Raw genomic sequence first — 22,675 nt, 5'->3', positions numbered from 1 at the left:
GATGGCGATGTGTTGGTATAAATCTATCAGCATGGTCCATCCTGAGTGCATCCGCCACTTGGTTCTTTCCCAGAAGTCATTGCGGCACAGCGCTGAATTTGTGACCTCCAGACAGAACAGTGCACACAGAAGCTGAAGGTGAGTCGTGTTTTATTTAACATTTACCTGTGCAATTGTAGAGACGAGGAATCGTGTTAATGTGCAAGACCAATGGCAGAATGTCTGTGAAATTAAATGGTCTATTTAATGTCATCGTACTACGGTGTCTCCTTGTAACATGGCCTCACTACCCTAAACGATGGCTAGCCAGCTAGTTAATGTTAACGGCATTTTTAGTTAGCTCAATCAGATTAGTTTGTGAAATTACCAGAGGAGTTACCTATAACGTTACTGACCAATGTTATTTATTGAAATGCTCGTTCAATTAGCTATCTATTCCTTCTTCAATTGGTAGGTGCGTTGACCGGCTAAGTCATTTCTATTCAAAATGACGAAAACGGCTAGCTTTCGGGCTCTTGACATGTTAACGTTTGACAGCCTGTGAGCTAACGTTAACTTTTTGCAGCGTTAACTTACGTTACAACAAGATGAAAGCATGCGAGCTAGCTAGTTGGCTATGTCCAGCGATGTCCTGGGAAAGTCATGGTCAACGTATGATAATGAATTTGATTGCTTCCCCCCTCTTAGCGTTGTCGTTTTAAAACGAGATGTCATTGTGTAGGGAATGTCAGTGAAGATGGTAATGGTGGATCTTGTAACCTTGTCTTACTGCCACTGTTTCATTTTTACAGATGGCTGGCGCATTCGCAGGCTGGTGGGCCAAAATGAGCCCTTACTACACTAAGGCATATCAGGAGATGTGGGTTGGTGTTGGAGTCATGACGTTCCTGTACTACAAGGTGTCCTACGGAGGTGCGTTAGTTAACATATGCATGAAGTTATGAGGGAGGGAGGAATGAATGAATGAATGAATGAATAAATGAAGGTTTGTGCTTAGTGCTTGAAAAGTTGTAGGTCAGTCTGTATGTATGTATGTATGTATGTATTATGGTTTTACAGTGACCCTAGTGTTGCTTGAACATATCAAATCTTTGAACTTGAACCCTGTTATTGTTGACCTGTCATTGCTGAATTGTCTTGCATTTTAAATTTCATAATAATTCGTAATATCTGTCTGTCTTTCTCTGTTTGCAGGAAAGAAAGCTGCTGTAGATTCAAGTAAGTGTAATCCAATTGGACTATCTCAATTCAAGTACGCTCCACAACACATGTGTCAGGATAATTTTGTTCAATCTTAATCCAACCTTGCTTATTTAATGACATTATTGCTTTATTATATCTTGTGCAAATTCATTGACAATTTGAAATCTCTTGGCCGGTTGCATAAAGAGGCTTAAGACTCAGTCCTAATCAAGAATCGGTAAGACAACAGAGCAATCACTCTATTTTGGTGCTGCATTTGAGTGCTCTTGAGGAGATTGAATAAGCAATATGGGAGAACCAAGTGACTTGTAATTGGGATACATCTATATTGCTCACAGAACATTAGGAGATAATTGGCCCCGGTATTGCGACATGACTGCACCAGAGTTAAATGTATTCGCAAAGTATGTGGAAAAATTGGACCTCTGTAGTTACAGAAGAACAGAAGAAATTGTAAGATTTTAGATTACTTACTATTGTGTATCATGCTATATGTTTCCCTTCACCATGACCGACTGGTGCATGGGTAGAATGAAGTTGAGCTAGTTCTCATGACCAATTGTAAAGAGTGATTTACCAAATATCAGTTGGATCATGTAGCATCGTCTAGACCATGCTCTGTAGTGGGTGCAGTAGTTGGCAGGTTGTTTTTTAAGCCAGCACCTTGTGAGACCATAATGTCCTTACAATAAGAGTAGATTAGTTTGCAGCATTGTAGTTGTGTCCTTCTAGGCACGTTAATGAGGATGCCTGTCTTTTGAGGTCAGCGTCCTCAGGGCCTAAAATGGAGAGGGTTAAAAATGTCCCCATTTGTTAGAAGGTAGTCTTAATTTTCATGTGGTAATGACAAACCAGTCAGTTGCACAGTCCACAAGAACATGCCATAGTACAAATATGTTGCATGCTTTGTGTGCTTTGAGCAGCCATCATTTTGCCCATGTATTTTTGTTGGGCCATTGTCTTAACATGGTAAAGCCATCTGTCTTGCCATAAATTTAGTTTCTATTTTTAACTTTTAATTATGTAGTTTCATTCTGTCAGTCATTAGATCATAAGTCATTGTAATTAATTTATTGAGGAAATCTATGGAGAAAGGTGATTCTTTGAAATTTTTTTTTTTTTTTATTTTTTTTATTTAATGCCCAGATCTCATCTCAAAATGTTGATGGGGGGGGGGGGGGGGGGGAAGGCATTTATTGCTTGGGATTTTGTATCTGCAGTAGAATTTGACCTTAGAATGACCTTTTCTTTAGGGATGGTCAGCCTACAGGTCTTTTGTGTAAATATATATACCGGTGTGTGTGTATATACTTTTTTTTGGTCTTTCTTTTTACCTCCCCACAAGCTAAATACATTTCCTTGACGAGTGTCGGTATTGCTGCTAAAGTAGAAATTGGTACCATTTCAGTGATCAAGCCACTCTTTCTCTGCTTCCTCTGTTTATAATGCTTAAGGCTTAATGCTAACAGCTAACCCATGAAGTCAGCTATTTCTTTTGTTTTTGGTTAATGTTTAATCAAATCACTTGCACTGAATTAATGTTAATGTATTATTTTTGGTTAAAAATAAATCGGTATTCCTTCGTGACAAGGCTTGCATCTGACTTGCTAGCAGCATATTGTTGTACTGGCTTCATGTACCCATTTTAAGGCAAAGCTTGTTTTTTTTTGTTTTTTTTTAAGTATTCACTCAGATGTGTCAAAGTTAGCCCTAGCAGAGGCATATCTCTGTGACTTTGGACTAGGTGTTGGGGGGGGGGGGGGGGACACCTCTCATCCTAGATGACCGTATCCTCTCATCCTAGATGACCGTATCCTCTGGCTCTACCCTGGTGGCTATAGACAAACCACGGGTTTGGGATTCGGAGGGTAAGCTTCAGCAAGTTAGGATCCCAACTGATTGCCACCATCTTTAAAGGTGTCGTCTGACATGCTCACCTCTGGCACTATTTTCAATCCGTTTAGGTGTCGAATTTCTGCTGGCCACAAATTATGTATTCTGTGTGGATTGGCTGATCCTCCCAGCAGGAAATTGCCAGCTCAACCACCAATCCGCATAAACGACATACCGTTGTACTCTACGCTGTCTCCACGTGGCACCTAATTGGCTATCTCTAGATGGTGCCGTAAATGAGCCCTATGAAATGCCATTTTGAAAAAGATGGTTGTGGTGAATTGCAAACTTATTTTGTTAAATGTATTTTATTACTCATCTACATGATACTATATTATACATCTACCACGTGAATTTGTATTTCTAATCCTACTAGTTTAGTGAAAGATTTACCACTGAATTGAACGCACTGTTAATGTGCTTTTTGCAAATAAAGCTATCAAGGAGATGGGGAATAGGGAATATGCCGCAAATTTATTTTCCTAGCAACAGTGGAACTCCATGGAGGGCAAGATCTCAATGGTATTTCAGGTCTTGACTGGATGATCATTTATTAGAAGTTTTTTTTATTTTTTTTTATCCATGGCAGCAATAGAGATCATAATAATCACGGCCCTCAAAGAAGTAAAATTAGAGATAAATGGTAGACGTAAAAGTGCTGGGAAACAGCCTTAAGCAACTTGTTTAACAGGTTTGGCAGGTGATGCATTTTCTTTCATTTCATAAAATGCGTCCTCTACCTAAACTGTAGACAAACTGCGTTTCACTTCAGAAGTACCAAGTTATACTTCATAACTCAAAAAACTAATCTCAAGTGAAGTTTGTTTGTGTGTGTGTATGCTATCTAATGTATGAATTAAGGAGTCACTCGATGTGCAGTCTTTTCAAGTGAGTTAAGCCTCTGAATTGAGTAATTCACCCTATCCATGACTTGGTATTACCTCTGGTCTATATTGGAAAGAAACATTTTATTAGCATTTCTGTACCAAGCCTGTTTGACCAGATATCTCATGGAGCACTCCTTTGCGGCAGAATTGAACCACATAGCCAAACACTTTTAATAGCCAGTTTAAATCTGACCAAGGAAAGACTTTTCAGTAGTGTGCAGAATAATTCCATCCATAAACCCAACCACCAACACCCTTTGCAATTTGGATGAAGCACCACTAGCGAGGGCAGGTTCGTTACGCAAACCTTGCTGTTTGTGCGACTGGCATGTACTGCATCAACAGGTCACCTAAGGAGAAATGGCCCATCATCAGTCTTAAGTAGTTTTATGCAACCGGCCCCTGTTTTCACAATGATCACATCAGTTCCTATTGAAATTGCTCTCCTTATTCTTCGCAGAGCCTGCCCACTGATTTGACCACCATGCTGAGCTGTCACCCTCCCTCCAACTTCTTGTTTAAACGGCTTCTAAAATCCCTGCATTTTACGTTCAAATGTCTTTTCTGTCTGTCTCTTACGATTCAATAAAGTGACCTGGATGGGTCACCAAATGAGAACATTTTCGTCTTTGCAGTATTTTTCTTTTATTCTGACTGAGTGGAGGTCTCTTTCTGTTGTTGATGTCGGTTTTCGATATTTGTCTGTCTTCAATAGGATGCAAAGGACAATTTCTCAGGCCGGTTGCATAAACATTCACATAGGTGCTAGGAATGAACAGGATATGATTTTCCGTTGTAACAGATTTTTATTTCTTCAATGAACAAATTGAATATAAGGACTCTCCCAGGCTGTTAAGGACTGCTTCATATTGAAGAGGGTAACTGGCAAAAATGATTTCTATTCATGGGGAGAAGAAAAGTAACCAATATAATATATACAGCTTGCATATTAAACCAACTGAAGACCTATCTAGTGATCTTTGGTACCTGTAAATGAGGACCATAAATATTGTTCGTTAGATTAACACTGCAGATAAGGCCCCAGATCTGCTGAGGCCAGACTTGAGTACTTCACAACCTTCATTGTTTCTATTGTTTTCAGCTTTTCTTTAAATCCACATTTGTATCATGGCTAACATGATTCTTATTGATTAGTCATATATATTTATTTATGTGTATTTATGGCTTTACTAAAAAGGGGCTGGGGCAGTTTTCTTTTGCTTGTTCAGTTTAGTTTTTTTATTTGTCATTGTTACAGGAAATGTTGTTAGAGCAAAAACAGACAGGCATATAGTTTGAAGTTGTTCCCCCATTTGCCTTATATCAATGTACATCCCCCATGAATCACCCATTACTTTGTACCTAATTTAGCTCACCATAATTACCCCTAGAAAACCCCATAAAGTGCTATGTCCAGTAAAGTGCTTGGTGCAATAATTAATAAATCTAATAGAGGTAAGGTTGTTGGAGTGTTTTTGCAGCAATGCAAAGTCCAGGTCACAGGTATTGGGGGTGAATGGACAGAGACATTGTCACAGAGGGATGTCCTATGGGGAGTAGGGGGGTAGACTGTCCATTAAGCGGCCTGACTGCATGGGGGTAAAGACTGCTAGCCAGTGCCTGTGTGGTTCCAAATGATTGGTGTATTGGCTGCAGTTTTCAACTTGATAATCCAGTTCCAATTTAATCCATAAGCTTATCACAAACCTGTTATTTAGTTGTACACTGCGTAAAGGTTTGGTGAAGTCTGCATTTGCCAAAATAAATTGGCCCAGTCTTCTATTTTAAGTAGCTTTGTGATAGACATTTTAAGCCACATTAGATTTTATTTAAAAAAAAAAAAAAAGAAACCTGACCACTAGATGGTGCTGTTATGCCCACAATCACGGTCTCCTCATCTAACGTGCAGTAGGTGGAGCCATAGGACTGACATTTCACTTGTTCTTATTCAGTTGTTGATGTTCAAAATTTGAACCAGCAAATGGGCTGTGGGCCTTCTGGTGCTATGACTCTTCTTCAGGTATTTTAGGTTGACCCTCCAGTAGCAAACCAGATTTGTGTGTGGAACTGTAATGAGTTTAAGATTCACGCTGCCCCTTGGTGGATGGAGGGGGGAAAAAATACCGATTCCGGATACAACCGGGACAGGAAGAAGTATGTATGGAAACTACATGGAGGTCCCACTCCATGGCTATGTAAAATATATGCATGAATGCATGTGGGGCGCATGTATCTCTCCGATGTTTAACACTATGAAATTCCTCACCAACGTCCTGGATCACGTCTGTGAACCTTTGCATTCATGTTTTTCTTTTCTGTTTTGTTTAACCTACTCACCCCATTTAATATCACATGTGTTCACGCTCATATATCTGATTTACTTGTCAAATTCCACTATGACTTCTATCCTAACCAACTCAAATTTAGCACAACTTAAGGCAGAATCTGCCTTAATGGAACAAGGGAAACTTTATGGTCCGGAAGACTTCGTTTTCACTACAGGTGTGGAAGTATGTATGCTCGTTAGGCAGGATAGGATGCAGACAGATACTGCCCATAGTCACTGTTTGTGGATCAAGCAACCTTTTTTCTTCTTTCAAATGCAACTCCAGTGTTTATCTATGGACCTTCTTTTAATTGATCCAGAATCAGTCCAGAGGCAATGTCTAGAAGTTGTGCCATACTGCATTACAAAATGAATGTTCAGAGATATCCCAATAGCCAACCTTGGTTTTGTCCCCAATAGAATAGTTTTATTGCCTTGATCTTCTTAGCTTTCATCATGAGGTCTGTTACCTATTTAAATAGGTATCAGTGTGATGGGTGTTAAACCATAATGAATTAATTTGCTTTTCAGGTGCCCATGCTGCGAAAAGTGCCCCCAGTCATACTGCCAAGCCAGCCACCAGCGCAGCAGCAGCCGCCGCCGCCGCCGCCGCCGCCACCGCAACAAGTCTAGCTGTAGCAGCCGGCGACGTCACCATGAGCGACATCTTGCAGAGGCAACACAAAAATCTTGTCCTGGAGGAGAGAAAACTCTACCTGGAGATTGAAAAATTGGAACTTGAGAAAGCTAAGCTGAAATCAATGAAATGAAAAAGTAACCATGAACAGTACATTTCCATTAGTACATGAGCGATTACCAGTGGAACTCAGTCAACCTTGTGTACAGTTAATAAAATTGTATAAAACTCTGATATTTGACTGAAATGCCAATCATTCTACCGTAAGAGGTTTGGTATGATGTACTGTGTCTACTTGTACATCAGTGTCAAAGTCTATACAAATATATAACATGTTTATCATTAACACCGATTCAAGTTTCTTTGTGCTTGGTAACGCCACAATTTCATTGTTCTACCATGCGTACATTTGAACAATGAATGGTGTAATGCATCAGCATGCCCTACTTTTGAATGGGTTCACAAGTTCCTGAAGAATTATAACCGGACCTTTGCTACCACAGTATACAGTAAATCTATCAGGAGTCATGTGACTATGTTGGTGAGTTCCAAAAGAAGTTGGGCAACATTTTTAGGTGCAAAATTAAGCACAGCAATCTTTCAGCCTTTTCTTTAAGAGGACAATAATGTTTAACAGCGTTTTGCTTTATTAATGAGTGGATTACTGAGGTCTCAAGGCCATGACATCTGTATTTCGTTACTAGTTCTGCACCTCTTATGTTATTTCTATTTATCAGAATGAATAGTTATTTCCTCTTAGGTAAATTGTGTGTGTATGTGTGCGAAAATGTTTTGACCGTGTATTCCTGAGATTTCGCGTCAGCGTGTGACATCACTTTACTACACTGACAGTCACGGATTTTTGTGCACTGCCTGGCTGGGAGAAACATCGGGAATTAAACACAGCTGGCTAACGTTGGCTAGATATACATCGTTGTCTAGGCTACTACTTCAGCAGTAGCTTGGAAATCGTTTTATTGTTATTTAACGTTAATAGTTAAAAACATATTCGATCATCCTGCCAGATGTTTCGAATACGCATATTCAGCCAGTTTCGGTCGGGTAGCTTGCTAGAAGATTAGCCAGTCAACGTTAACGATGCATCGCTGGTCCAGGTGTTTTTAAGTTAGAATTCTAGCTGGTCAGCTACAATATAGCCTTTTGAGGTGTTTGCTAGGTACTTAATCGATAATTAGTTAACTGGCAAACTAGGTTAAGTTATATCCACATAATCATACATTGTTTTGCTTAACATTATAAGAGAATCAACGTCACTGCATCATCATGACTGGATGATTTTGGTGAGTTGCCAAGCTATTTTGATTCACAAACGATATTTTAATTCGCATACAATCAGCTATGACCATGACGTTATTTTGTTATTCATGTCAGAATTGTTTTACAAACTGGTCAATCTGTCAAGATGGTGAATTTGTACGGGATGACTGAAAGCTTGGTCTTGCTAGCTTGCTTCTCCATAGTTTTCTCAGGAATGTATTGGTAGGTCCTAGCTAGCGATAAGTGCGCTGCTAGCAAGTTAGACGGTTAGCGTTAGCCACCCAATGAGAGTGACTACGAATTAATTAAATAGCCAAAACAAGTATCACACACTATTCATCATGTTGTAATTGTTGTTTTAATTAAGTCCAGTGTCCGTAGTAAACCATTGCTTCTTTTGTGTCGACAACAGCATACACAGAATTTGAAATTTAACGATGTTTACTAGTGAGTGAATGTAACGTTACTGTCGCCACTGGTAGGTTCATTGCTTGCTAATTAGCTGCTAGCTAGTTCACTGTCTAATAATCAGGTCTACACACTGACGTAAGCTTATCTAATAATGTATCGTTAGCTACTAGAGATGTGTAATTAAAGTGACCATTGTCCACCACATTGCATCTCGGTATTATATTTAGTTACACGTCAATAATTCAGAATTAGTTTGCATCTGTACGGCTAACGTTAGTCCGCATTTGTTTGTTTTGCCTGCTAACATTAACATTATCCGGGGCTTCCAGCTATGCTAACTAATGTTATCTGATTAAGGTTGTCATAGTAGTATTGCTCAGCTAACGTTACTGTATATTTATCTAAATGTTAAATTGAAGACACCGACACCATCCTTAAGATTACACTTGGTTTAGCTACGTTTTAAGTGCTTTCTAACGTTACCTGTCAAATCAATTGATGAAACAAGGATTTTCATTAATTGTAATTTCTATAAAAGTTCTTGTTGACCACCCAGGGTATTCATACATTTTCATCGATGTAATTCTGCTCGCAGACTTCTGTGTCATTCTCAGCTATCGGGGACACCCAAGTATCAACCCTTTGAAGTGGTTTCGAGGCAGGGTCAGAATCAACATCCTTATGCTGCTGACCATATTCAAGCTCTGATGTCCCCCGTCCCCTAAAATCTGCAAACATGATGCCGGTAAGAATAGTGCTCATATTTTAATATACCAAGAAACATAATGCATCCCCAATGACCTCCCCTGTTCTTGCTTGCATAAGATCATGATGTATGATAAAAGCTGTTATTATTCCATTCTGTATCTATCTATTATTATTTTTTTTTGACTGTTCCATGATTTTGCCTACAATGCCTGTTTGATCTGCTGAAGATGAAAGCACAATCTGTCTTCTGTATACACTTTCACTCATTGATGCACACACTTTTTGAGCCCCTCGCAATATGTTGCCATTAGCGATGGTGGCTAACACTCATGTTTGATTAGATTATGGGATTAGCCAAATGGCTTAAATCCAGTCTCACTTGCCTGTGATCTGGCAAGGCATTGCCTGACCTTGAGGGCACAAACCAAACCAAATCCATGCAAATATGTATTAATGGGTGCAATTAGCTTAATGGTACTGCACTGACTCTAGGCTGCTTTGTAGATTGAGGTACATTTTTAGAAGATGGAGAAACCTGGGCCAACTCATTCACTAATTTATTTCGGCAGTCTTTTACAGATTACATGTGTGGGGGGGGGGGGGGGCTGTATAAAAGGAGACTGTGCGGACTAGTGAGTGTATTTATGTGTGTGGATTACACACGTAATTGAAGGGCAAGCAGGTATCAGGATGGCAATTTCCTTACATCACTGCCTCGTAGAGGGATGGTCCCTGGGCCATCTCAGAAATTGGAATCTGTGACCCTGATCTCATGCCCTCCTTCATCCTATTTATGTGAGAGGTGGTGATGAGAGCCGGCAGGATTTTGATCCTCCTAAAGTGGATTCTGTAGGGAGATTGGTCTTGACAGAGCAAGTCGGTCATTAAGAGTGATTATATGACCAAGATTCACAAAGATTAGCCAATCTAATCTCCATCTCATGATGAGCATAGTTTTTTGTTGTTGTGTAGGTTGTGACACTGTATGAATGTGTCCTTTACAGGCTTGTGTGTGTTCTGTTGAGGAATCATGTGTGAGTTAAGCATGCCTAGTAATTAGTAGCCTAATGATTGATGCAGTATTAATTCCTACCTAAAGTCTCTCCTCTGTGCTGGAGCTTGAATATGAGGCATTTTTGTTAAGTCGCTTTGGATAAAAAGCATCTGCTAAATGAGTGGTTTAAAAATGTTAACTTGTTACGCATGCCAGGATAACCTGTGTTGACTTTAGAGAGGGGAACCCCGCCCGCCTTGTGCACACATACTTTCCAAAGCTATTCGGCCATTTGTTTTCTTTGCTAGACAATAATTCACATGCTCCTAGACATTTTAAATGACTTTCCATTGAAAAGCTGAGCTGGGGATTTATTTTATTGTCTGAAGGGGGAAACATTTTCGCAGACAAATCCTCCTACAATTTGCTAGTGTAGTGCACACAAGGGGCAGCTAAACAGATCTAGACAAGTGGAAGGAGCCTCTTTAAGCCTGCTTGCTTTTCATTGACTGTCTCGAAGACATCCAACACTTTGTGTGTAAATAACTGCCTTCTGCCTTCACTGAGTTGTCAAGAATTTTCTCTGTGTAACTATGGCAACTGGGTGTAACAAGCACAAGCTTATTTAGCTGCCTTTGACATGGGGAGCCATGGTGGATGCAGAAATGCAGTGAGAGCCTATGTGTGCAGCATTAGAAATGCAGCTAGGTTAAGTGAAATAGCAGAGTGGGTATGATGGCCACGGTCCACATGAATGAAGTGGATGGATGACTGAGAATTAGCCCAGACCTGCTTGAGGTCAGCTTGGGGTCAACCTGGGGTCAGGCCTCCACCTGGGGATGTTAAACATACTCGCCAAACCACAAACCCAACCCCCTGCCCACACACACACACACACACACGCCTCAACTCCCACCCCCTGTGGCCTAAATGTGTGTGTGCCATGCCACGTGCTTGACCCAAGCAGAGGCCTACAGGGCAGCTGTGATTTGGAGCCTTCCGATTGAAAGGAACCCTCTCTGGGTCATTTCCCTCCTGCTTTCCGTCCGCCAGTTTATAAATAGATGTCAGGCAGCCGGGAGGTGAGCCCGTTTCGAGATGACTTCAGAGACTACTGAGGCTTTTTCCAGTGGCAGCTTGAAAGGGGGCAATGAAGAGACTTTCTTTTTTTTATTTGATGAGGAGAAGCTACGGTCTGTGTTAACACTGAGTCTTCAGATCCATAATGGAGTCTCTCTGGACCAGTTAGCTAGCCACTCTGATCTTACTCCCTTTTTAGCATTTTCCCTCTGAGCCAACCTTTTTTTTGTTCACTCACTCTCTCTTAGAACAAATGGCTCAAAGGACAGGAAAATACCAAGATGCCTCTTCGATGGCTGTGTGTGTGTTTGTGTGTGTGTGCGCGCGCGCGCATGTTTGTGTGTGTGCGCGCGCATGTTTGTGTTTGTGTTTGTGTCTGTGTTGATGTCTTAACCTGGATCAGTTGGAGTGACCTTCAGGTGGCTGCTTTTTCCCACGGCCATCAGCCTCATACTGACAGGCAAGAGTGAAGGGGGTCTCGTGTTGCAAGAGTGAAGGGGGTCTCCGCTCCCATAGCTGAGCCCATCACAGGAGAGAAAGAAAGAAAGAGAGGGAGAGGGAGGGATGTCTGCTGTGACCTAGATTGTAGTGGAGCACTGGGAATGTAGAGGTGCATTGTGGGAAAGCCTATCAGTCGCCCACGGGCTATCTGCCTCGAAAGAGCTAGAGGTAGGGTGTGCACTGTGCGGCAGTCAAGCTTGAGCCCGTGTGTGAGTGTGCACACGCTTGTGCGAAGCTCAATTGTTTATCACTTAAACCTACACACACTTGAATGCTAACTAGAAATGTGAGTGAAAAGCATGCACAGGGCTGAAAATACCAGGGCTCCTTGCATAGCAGTGAGTGCTATTCAGAGAGGTAATATTTAAACAGAGCTGTTGCTTCATGGTACTGCGGGGACAAAGGAAATGAATGCACCCATGTGTTTCCTGATTAGCACACCAATTCTCTGAGATTTTCCTGACAAATATCTGCACCGAAGCTTGTTTTATTTGAGCAACACTAGCAAACTCTTAACTGAGATTTGGGGAAGCAGTGGTGGCTGTGCTTTTTGCCTGTAGTTTGGAGTCCAATATTGTGTCACAGCCACTAAGAAATTCCTTTGCGAATACCTTTACCCATACCTAGTGTTCCCTCCCAAACACTGTGTGTGTGTGTGTGTGTGTGTGTGTGTGTGTGTGTGTGTGTGTGTGTGGAGAGAGAGTGACGGTGAGGAGAGTGCTGCCATGCCAGGCCAGTTGGTGAGTTCGTTAGCAGGGAATCGACAAAGTGCTGGACGCACCGGCCGATAAGTGATGTGTTTACTCTCCCGGTCCGGCGGCCCCGTTAATAAACCCCAGGGGTAAATTTAGCCAACCTGATTAATCGCCCTGCTGGAGATGAATATGCCAAGCTGTCCCACCACACACCCCATCACACCACTGTACACACACACACACACACACACGCAGATGATACACACACACACGCGTACACTTACACACACACACACACACACACACACACACACACACACACACACACACGTACACACACACAGCCGGTAGTTATTTACTGTCAAACTGAGTGTTGGCATGGGGTCTGTTCTGCTTGGGAGGATGAGAGATGAGGTTATTGCACGTTCAGAAGATGTGGCACAGTGTCCGTCCTGTTTCATCCAAAACGAGACATTGTGCTGGCGACGTAAGGGACAACGTTGAAAGACTGTTTGCAGCAGAATAGCAACAAAAACAAAAATATATTCACAGTTATCTATGAAGTAATTGGAAATGGAGCCAACAATCTAAGCTTGATGTGTTCACTCAATTTTGGCTTATAGATTCCCTCTAGGTAAGAGCTCATTCCCTCTCCTCACTTTTCTCTGGGATGTAGTTAAGTTCTCACACTACCTGCATTGTGCCCAGTATTTGCCGTGAGGGGATGAGTACCATGGGGCCCTCATTGATCGCATTCCTCAGTGAGTTTCAGGGGGAGTTTTCCCCCCTCCTTCCAGCAATATCCCTCTCCAGAAATATTTGGCAGACTTGTGTTCGTCATGGAGAGCTGTGCAGTTTTGTTAGCATTCACTCTGGAGCATGGAAGTGGACCATTAGAGGTTTGTGAGTGCCACTGTTTTCTGTTGTGGTCTCTGTTTGCGAATGAGAGTTGAGGATATTATTGTTGTTTGCTGCAGTTTCTTGCTTGGATGGTGCTTTTTATTTTCATCCAGCTGCAAGAGCCGTCAAATTAAATTAGGCCTCTATTGCTCTCTGCTAGTAATGTTCACTCTGCTTTCGTCAACGGTTTAGCGTTTTCAAGGATTTCTGAAGCACATAGCTGTTTTGTTTGTGCCGCTGCGCTTTAGTTTCCAAATTGGCACGAAAGTGGAAATTGAAAACCTTGATCCACCCTGAAAGCGTTGGCTAATATCTCAGCATGGTAGCCTAGCTGAATCTGCATTTGCAAACACAAAGCAGAATATTCCATCATATAGGGGCTCAAAATAATCCCTTGAGTCCAAAGCAAAGGGGGTTGTTCGCATGTGTTTACATGCACATGTATGCCCTGGGACTGTAGTGTATTGGGTGTTTTTGTGTGTGTGTGTGTATGTGTATGCTGTGGGGGTGGAATTCACTGTGGGAGTATGTTTGGTTTTAATTAGTGCGGATTGATTATGATCAAGGGACTGTCTGTTCCCTCCTACCCCCGTGGTTGTCAGATGTGGTCATTCTGTTTAATTCTAAAAAGGGTAATTCCGTGTGAAATCACCCAATTTCAGCAAAATTTGGCAGGTGACCCCCTCTAAATCTTAAATAGTATATCTGTATAACTAATCGTTGCAAAACTACAGCCCTTTGAAACTTCAAGTAATTTTAAGCGTCGTGGTGAACAATCCTTTTTGTTCAACTTCCAACATTATTGGCTCTTTTGGTATTTCACACACATTAGTGAAATTATGTAAATAGAAGTACATTTTCCTGTTGAATTAAAAAAAATCCGGATTAGATGTATCTTGTGTACTTTCCCCTCTGCAAAGCTCTGAAAATGGCTTTAACCCTTAGAACCCTAAGCTGTTTTTAGGGCATTTTCACTACCTTTATTCATAAGGATTTATTCTGGTCATTGTAAGTGCCACACACACATATTATATATTGTTTTTTTCAGCAGAGTCTAGGCTATCCAGGTCTGCCATCATGTCATGTATTAGTACTAGCATTGATTTTATTTTGATTTTTAAAGAATTAAAATATAAAAATCATATTATAAAAATTCTTATATTTGGACCTGTATCTCACCACAGCAAGCTCAAAGCTCTACATGCATTTCATGTGTGTGTAGGGCAGACTGTCCTGAAACGGGCAATATAATTGCCATGTTGGAGGGATACTCTGGGGCTGAGCAATTTACAGAAATATGTGGTGTGTGATTTACAGAAATAAATGCCATTTTTTATTTAGCGATGAAAAATGACCATTCTGCACTCCATATCTGTGACACGAACTGATCTGACCTGACTTGACCCAAGTTTGCCTGTTAGCATGTGTGACTATGGTGTATGCACACATGATGATTCTCAACTTTTTACTGCATTGCCATGAACAAAGTAAAGGCAAAAAAGGTGTTTCTTTGTTGAACAAATTGGGATGCAATGTGAGCCTTGAATTGGATGCCATGCAGGAATTTGCTAGGATCTCAAAACCGGATTATGAACATGTTTTGCCATAGAGAAACACACGATAGCGTTGGATTATAAACATGCTTTGCCACAAAAACAGACAAAAACGTGGGGTAAGTCCAGCTATATGAAGTTATTATTTTGCTGTCACTTCATCTGTTTTATAACCCAGAAGGATGTATTTGGTATCAAATGATAGCTCTGTGTCTCCTCTTTCATCTAACATACGTGGCATATATATCCGATCACGGGTCCGCGAGTAATTACTCCGAGAGTAATGGGTGTGCAGCGTTGGTTTGTGTACATGACGTTAATATTTTGCAGTCACTTCGTCTGTTTTTATAAGCCAGAAAGATGGTACCAATGGATAGCCCTGTTTCTCCTCTTTCATCTGATATGCTTGCCATATCTATGCGATCATGGATTCGCGAGTAATTCAAACGAGAGTAATGGGTGCGCAGGTGAACGCAGAGAAGTATAGACTGTAAATATGATGCAATTTGATTTAATTTCATGATTTTTTTACATATACTTGATCGTACAGACAAGTGCGTAGTCTCTTTGGAAAGCCCCACTTCTTCTCTGTCATGCAATAAAGGTTTTATCTCGTTGCGATGAACAGTCGCGGAGCAATGTAACAAGGAAGCAAGGGTGTGTTTTTTTGACGCACTTTGTGTCAATCGGGTTCTAAGGGTTAAATTCATTATGTGAAAAGACATCATCACCTTTGAGGGCTTCTCATTCAAAAAGTATGTGACACAAATTCATCAGATTTTTTTCCCACTCATATATTGATTATAAGGTTATGTCCATGCTTTGGTTAGTATCATTACCATATTTTCAGAGCATTTTTTTTTTTTCAAATTAGGCTTGATTTTCAAAAAGCTTGTTTTCATCTTCTCATTTCACCACGTGCACAGTTAACAGTTTAAATTTTACTATATACCATTCTGTACGTGAGGATCATTTGTCCAAAATTTGGGCTTGTTGCTGAGTTTCTTCATTGAGAAGATTTTTGAAAAATATTGTCTATAAATCCACTGAATTTGTACTGGATCTGCAGTTCCACTTTGCACCACATGTGGTGCTCTTTTAATACAATGGAAGAGTAAAAGAGTCACTTGTTTGCAGCACATATCCAATCTAAACACACAGTTTATGGTTCATAGTTGAATTGCTCTTGTATGTAGTTTTGGAACCATTAGTGATTCAGATATATTATTTAAGATTTTATGCATAGGTTTGGTCTACAAACACCTGTGATTTTTTTCAGATTTTTTTGGAGAGGGTGACCTGTCAGCCACTGGATGATTTGACACGGAATGACCCAAAAGTGTTGTGTGTTGTATTGCCCTTAAATGGAAAATCATTTCCCCAGCCTCAAAGACACAGAGACACAAGCGTCTGATGATCCACCTTTGAGACACTAAAGCATGCAATGGGGCTGAGGACTCAGTAGTTAGCGAGACTGTGTAGCATACGGTTGATCACTTATGGATGAGTCAAGCTGCGCACCGTGCAGGTGGATGTGCAGTTGTGTCAGGCTTGACATCTTTGGCCAATCAAGTTAGGTAACTAAATTGCACTAAATGTTGATTGGAATTGGAAATGTATTTATTTAAAACAAGGACAATGCACAAATAAACATTAATACAAGAGAATATGTGTTTGGTCAGGATATAGCAACAATTGCTAATTTCCACCTGTAGTCCGTGGGCAGGTATGACGATGGAAATAATCCCAATGATGGGATCCTTTATGTGAGTGTTGGAAGATGATTCAGATGCAGAAGGACACAAGGACAGGAGGCTTGTCACAGCGGTCAGTAGATTAAAAATATTCACTGTCTGGATGGCACTGCCAAGGCTTCCTTTTTTTGTTTTTTGGTTTGATTCTCTGTTGTCATTTCTGCCCTTTTTTCCCTCAGATTTCTGTCTCTTTCAGGCAGTTCTTCCTGAGGAATGCGTCAATTTTGAGTCAGCTTTGCGGGCACTGGTCTCTTTCTCTCAGTTGCAAAGTCTAAATTCTCACAACGGTGTCCCGCCTCCCCACACCCCTCCAGCCAATCAGAGTGACTCCCGGAACTTGAAGGGGCCAATGACTGCTGCCCGTTTGGCAGATCTGCGCCGGGTTGACGTGGATGGCCTCGCGGCTTCTCGGTGGCATCAGTGTCACACAGCCAGTCAGCCAGAGAGCACACCCCGTGCCCTGCTCCCCACAATGCCTCCTATCATGTGACATGGTGCCAGCCAATAGTGGCCATGCTGAGGCCCATGCTGGCTAATGCGCTGTTGTTGGGGGAATCCAGAGATCGATCTGTCAGTGCGGTCGGAGCTTCTTCGCATCCAGGCCTTCCTAGACTCATACAGTGCCTTTGCCAGGGTTTATCAGTCAGTGATGTGATTTAATCACTCTGATGTGTGCCTGTTTGCTTTCCATGTGAGCTGACTTGTGACCAATATGCTGATTTGAAAACACCCTCCGTTAAGTACAGTCTTTTGTTGCGGTTGAATTGGAGAATCATGTTGGATTGTGAAGAATTCAAGGTTGGGTTTCTGAAACTGGAACGCTTAAAAGTTTCAGGTTGTGACAATGAGTATTTGTGTGTGTGTGTGTGTGTGTGTGTATGACTGCAGAGGCGGAAGGATAGTCTCCCTTCAGTCAGCCCAGTTTCAATTATTCACATATTCACCCTCTTTTCTTAATGTGGTCAGCTGAATTGGCGCCCTTTGAATTCTGAAGCTCCTCAAATATGAATGCTTCTTGTCACAAGAGCTTTGAAGCAGTGGAGCGGACTTGCTGAGAGAGTGTCCCTTTCTCAGGTCCCTGATAACCATGGCTTTTCTGGGGATGTTACCATTTATGGATGCTCAATTCAGACTGGGACTTAACTCTCTTCAGGATTTCTTGAACAATTTTTTCCCCCTGCTTTTCTCTTTTCTATTCATTTTACTGAAGACGAGGATTGGTTTAATAAGCACTGCTAACAAAAGCAAGCTTTCACCAGGCTCACTGTCTTTGTTGTTATTAAAAACCCAAACATCTTTTTGTACGATATTAGGGTTGTGTATTTTACTCTCGTTTTTTTTATTTCAAAATCGAGGCGAGTTTGGGGCCAACCCCCTCTGTTTTTGCGGGATTGTAGAAGGCCGAAGACAATAAACAATGACCGCTAATCCAGAGGATTGGCACGGCTAGAATGTCATGTATACAGTGCCACCTCGTCCTCTGCTAATTTTCAGTGATGGAGTGCCTCGGGCAACGCCACATGAAATTATCTAGGCCGATGGAGAGAGAGAACACTGCCAGCTCTGGAACGCGGCCATATTCTCAATCCCAGACATTGTTTTGTTTTGCAATCTGGATTTTCATAGCAACGATGCCCTTCATGACCGGGTGGAGATTTGCAGTTCATGCCAGCCCAGTCCATCAAACATCAAGTGAGACTGCACTGTAGAGGAATCTATAAATGCCCAATGAGAGCTCTCCCCCTGTCTGCCTGAGTTCCTGAACCATAGAACTTTCCTGATGATTCACGGTGAGCAGGGCCTTGATAAGCTACCTTTTTTGGTTAATGTCAGCAGCATGCCTCACTGAAGGAGGCTTAGGAGGCAGACTCACCATATTTTCAAGATTGGGAGGGAGGACGTCTGTCTGCCAGCACAAAGTTGATCCACTTTTTGATACCATCTGCTCCACAAGGTCACTTCTACCTCATGATGTTGTTTTTGTGGAGCCATGTGCCCTCGTGATATAGCTAGTCAGTAAACATGACCAAGTGACAGGCTATTAACAACTACAATAAATCTCTAATTGATGTCGCATGGTTTTTGTGTTGAGTTGTTAAGTGCATTGTTGCGTCCGGTCTCACAGGTTTGTCACCGTTAGACGCGTGTGAAGTTGGATTGCCAGCCAGCCTTTTTTTTTTTTTGCCATGTCATTGTATCGTGCAAGCAGCAGCAGATTGTTTTCACAGATTGTATGCACCATAGACGTGCCTTGGAATGCTACGGTGGAATCTAGAATGTATTTGTTACTAGAGAGGGAGAGAGACGGGCGAAGGTAAACAAGGTAATTGTTAGATAGAGGGAAGGACGCCATGTATTAAGTGATTTCACTGTTTCCTCTTTGCATGTGTCTGATTCTTGTCTCTCCCAAGAAAGGAGGAGATGAACACAGTGTGCTACAAGGTCCAGGGGAGGAAAACGTTTTCTTTTTTGACTTGATTTTCTGGAGGAGGAAAACTTTCTTCTCTGCCTTCATGTTGCTTTAATTTGCCATGTATAATGCAGAGTCTCCATCTGGTAGATATCTCATGGAATATTTCAGGGATTTGTCAGTAGATAAGTAATCCGGCATCACAGACTGACATCTGAGAAGAGGAGAAAATATCCAATATTTATAAGCTATGGGATAAGTATGGGGTGATCTTGCCTGTATTTTTAATGCCACTGAGCTCATTTTCTGATATTCCAGGAATAGTGAACGCTGTACAAATACCGCATATTTTCTTTGTCGCTGATGGTGCCAAACTACGACATGGCCTGTCAGCTGCCAATACAAATATTTGAACAGGTGATATTGGATATTGAATATTGGCATATACACACACACACACACACAGTCAGGACTAACTGGAAATCTGACGTGAGTGTAATGATTTGATGTGGTTGTTTGGTCTAGGTTCAAAACCCTGAAGCTCAAATCATATCATAAGCCTTCAATTCCCCTAGTGACCACATGGGCATCCATTCAGCCCGACACGCAGACCAACCCAATTCGCTAATGCCTCCAGAAGGATTAGCAGCTTGCTTAAAATGCCCAGGACTTCCCAGTGATTGTGCCTTTAAAGCTTACTCCTTTTTTTTGTGTCCAGTTTTTTCCCCCTCGTCACATTTGGACTGCAGTCAAATCTCAAGGGCTTATAGAGGCTATTGTATTCATTTTTTAATATATTTGGTGGTGGATGTCGTTGTTTGCAGATTTCTCACCCTGTGTCTGCTCCAGTTGAGAAAACTAACAGCATTCTGGGCAGTAAGGAGTGATGTAACCGGAGTTGTCAGATGTGATGACCAGCTGAATGCCTTGCTCAGACAGGGGCAAAGTGAGGGTCATGGATGCGTGCAGTTTCTCTGGTCCGGCGCCGGTCCATCAAAGCTAAAACTTGACCACTGGAACTTGTAGGCAGGATGGATGTGTTTTTTTCCTCACTTCTGGGCGGGGTGCGTGTCACTGTGTGTGACACGATGTGACGAACCGTCTGTCACATTGCCAGCAGTCCCTTTCCCCAATAATCCCCCCCTAGTATTTCCTCCGGACATTATGTAAATGTGCTGTGTCTGAACAAGGCGTAGAACATGCGGTTAAAATTCACACCTAGTGAGAGGGCGTGTCGGTGACGTTTCTTTCGTGCATCCATGTGGTTGAATCTGACTTAAATGACAGTGTTATGATGGAGTGGCTTAGTGCTGTCCAGAAAATCTCTCGACCTGGAAAGATTTAGACATCACGGAGCTACTGTCCATGAGGGCAGACAGCATTGTGATAGAACACATGAAGGGAACGGCAAGAGACACGTTGATGTAGCCTACAACTGCATCGCAAAGCCAAAGGAATTCAAAAGACCAAATCATCATAAGCAGAAGGCGCTGAAAAGGCAGTAGCCTACATCGACGTCGTTGACGACAATAACAGGAGTATTTAATAAATTGTTAGCCAACACGGTCGGTTTTCTGGTCATTGATAGCCTTCTCATGACCTCACTGCTGAGCTCGCTGATATTTGTTGAGCATAAATATGCCTAGAGAAAATGAAAATGAAGAAAACCCAACTTTGTTCCAAGCTCCTTACGTAAATGCAATAGACACATGGTGAGAGGATGCTTTTGGAAAAATAAACCATGAAAAAACGAAGCACTTCACTGTTATGTTAGTATTTTGTTTGTTGCTTAAAAACGTTGTATATGATGGCCTTGAAGTCTTGAGTGAATTGGCTGGTACCATAAAGTTTGTGCATGCTCTCTCCAACGCAAACCAGATTTGGGGTTCCATAGCCAAGTAATTCTGCTACATAATGTTGAAAACAGATAAATGTGTTTATTCGAAGCACACATACAAATACTGTAGGTCAATTTCAAGTGCGCACTTACGTGACTACTTCAAGTATTAGCCTACGTACAATAGATTTTTCTTCTTTAGCCTACATAATGCATACACTTTGTAAACAAACAGCAGCTGTGACAGCGGCCGCATATATTCTGCGTCTCTCGTCCTCTTGTGAACTCTACAAGCCCCCACCCCTCACTCGACAACCACACGGAGATTCTGTAATGTGCGTGTATGTTGTTCACACAGGTCCGTATAAGGTCAGTATAAGGTCCGCAGGTTAGCATCATATCTGAATCATCCGAAGGGTAGGACCTCCGTTTGACAAACCTCCGCATACTGTATACTCCGGAGGTTCTATCTGAAAGCCCTAACACGCGCACACACACACACACACGCACGCACATCCCCATTACCACCCTCTTGGTGTGTCGCTTTCACCACGTTTGCCCCCAGGGACCAAAAATGGCATAAAGTAAGGCCTGATGGTGAAGTCTCCCCTCCCCTCCCCACCCTCACCCCTCTCCTCTCCTCAATGGTTTGATGTGCACCCTCCCTCTCTGTCCCTCACTCTATCTCTCACTGCCTTTTCTCTCTTTTTCTCTCTACCCCCCCCTTTCTGACACACACTCGCGCGCGCACACACACACACTCGCTGGCTCAGTGTTGGTACTTGCTCAGAGTGTGCGACTCCAGAACGCTCCTCTGCAGGGCTGTTGCCTCCTCCTCCTCCTCTTCCTCCTCCTCGGTCGTGGCAGTCGGCTCCGCTCTACTCCGCTCTTCCTCTTCCTCCTCCTCCTCTTCGTCGCCGTCGTTCACCCTCCTCCTCCTCCGTCCGCGGTGCCGTCTCAGCGTTCTCTTGACGCGGCTCTTCGTGTGCCGCCGCTGCACAGTGCGCCGGGCAGCATGAAGAAGTTTGTGACCATAGTCCTGCGTGGCCTGGTCAGCATCTCCAAGGACAGGACCTGGGCGAAGGAGAACGTGCCACCGCAGAAAAGGGACGTCAGGAGAGGACCGCCACCCCTGAAGGGGGGCAAGGTGATTTAGGGGGGGGGGGGGGGTGATTTGGGAGGTGTCTATGCTCGTGCGTGGGAGGGCTCAGTATAACTAATTGATCTGATCAGTTTCCTGTGTCATGGAATGTGATTTCCTTTTGTGCTCCTGACGACTGCAGGGGAGGAAGGATATGGATGTTATGCTATTTGGTAGATGTTTTTTTTTTTTTTTTTTTTTTTTATCCAAAGTGAATAATATTGTAATGGTGCTTAGAGTGTTTCTTGTCAACCATCTAGAGGTTTTGTGCAGTTGAAAGGGTTTTGTTGGGTTGCTTGTTGTCCTGCTTATGGATTCGTTTGGGGGAAGTTTAAATCTCGCTGTGACTGCAAAGTGGCGTGCGTGCTCACAGTGTGTGTGTGTTTTGGTCAATGTCATTGTCACTCCAGGGCAATCCCAAAGGGGAATGACAATGCATTGTTCATTGTGCTGCCTGGGGTAAGTAA

The 22,675-nt window shown here is 42.3% G+C and overlaps 2 protein-coding genes across 7 annotated transcripts in view; both read left to right on the top strand.

Annotated features, from left to right (window-relative positions):
• On the top strand, positions 1-7,180 carry atp5mj (ATP synthase membrane subunit j). Its single transcript, XM_042095624.1, has 4 exons — positions 1-138; positions 792-912; positions 1,195-1,218; positions 6,841-7,180. The coding sequence occupies exons 2-4, from the start codon at positions 792-794 to the stop codon at positions 7,077-7,079; spliced, it is 384 nt and encodes a 127-aa protein (XP_041951558.1). The 5' UTR covers positions 1-138; the 3' UTR covers positions 7,080-7,180.
• A 614-nt stretch (positions 7,181-7,794) lies between these two features.
• Positions 7,795-22,675, top strand: part of ppp1r13bb (protein phosphatase 1, regulatory subunit 13Bb) — a 59,279-nt gene continuing 44,398 nt past the window's right edge. For 2 of the 6 annotated variants that reach the window (XM_042095551.1, XM_042095549.1), the window contains exons 1-2: positions 7,795-8,247; positions 9,231-9,380. In XM_042095551.1, coding sequence (XP_041951485.1) covers positions 9,372-9,380 — 9 coding nt within the window. In that variant the 5' untranslated portion in view covers positions 7,795-8,247; positions 9,231-9,371. Of the gene's footprint in view, positions 8,248-8,302; positions 8,447-9,230; positions 9,381-22,675 lie in introns of those variants that run through there. The other 4 variants (XM_042095554.1, XM_042095553.1, XM_042095552.1 and 1 more) reach the window with 3 other exon arrangements.

Source organism: Alosa sapidissima, chromosome 6 (assembly GCF_018492685.1).
Source record: "Alosa sapidissima isolate fAloSap1 chromosome 6, fAloSap1.pri, whole genome shotgun sequence".
Taxonomy (NCBI): Eukaryota; Metazoa; Chordata; class Actinopteri; order Clupeiformes; family Clupeidae; genus Alosa; species Alosa sapidissima.
Note: the sequence above shows the minus strand (reverse complement) of the source record. Positions and strands in the feature narration are given on the sequence as shown.

Coding starts and splice junctions, on each gene's coding strand:
- atp5mj (XM_042095624.1), top strand. CDS start 792: ATGGCTGGCGCATTCGCAGGCTGGTGGGCCAAAATGAGCCCTTACTAC. Junction 913..1,194: donor CTACAAGGTGTCCTACGGAG/GTGCGTTAGTTA, acceptor CTCTGTTTGCAG/GAAAGAAAGCTGCTGTAGAT. Junction 1,219..6,840: donor GAAAGCTGCTGTAGATTCAA/GTAAGTGTAATC, acceptor TTTGCTTTTCAG/GTGCCCATGCTGCGAAAAGT.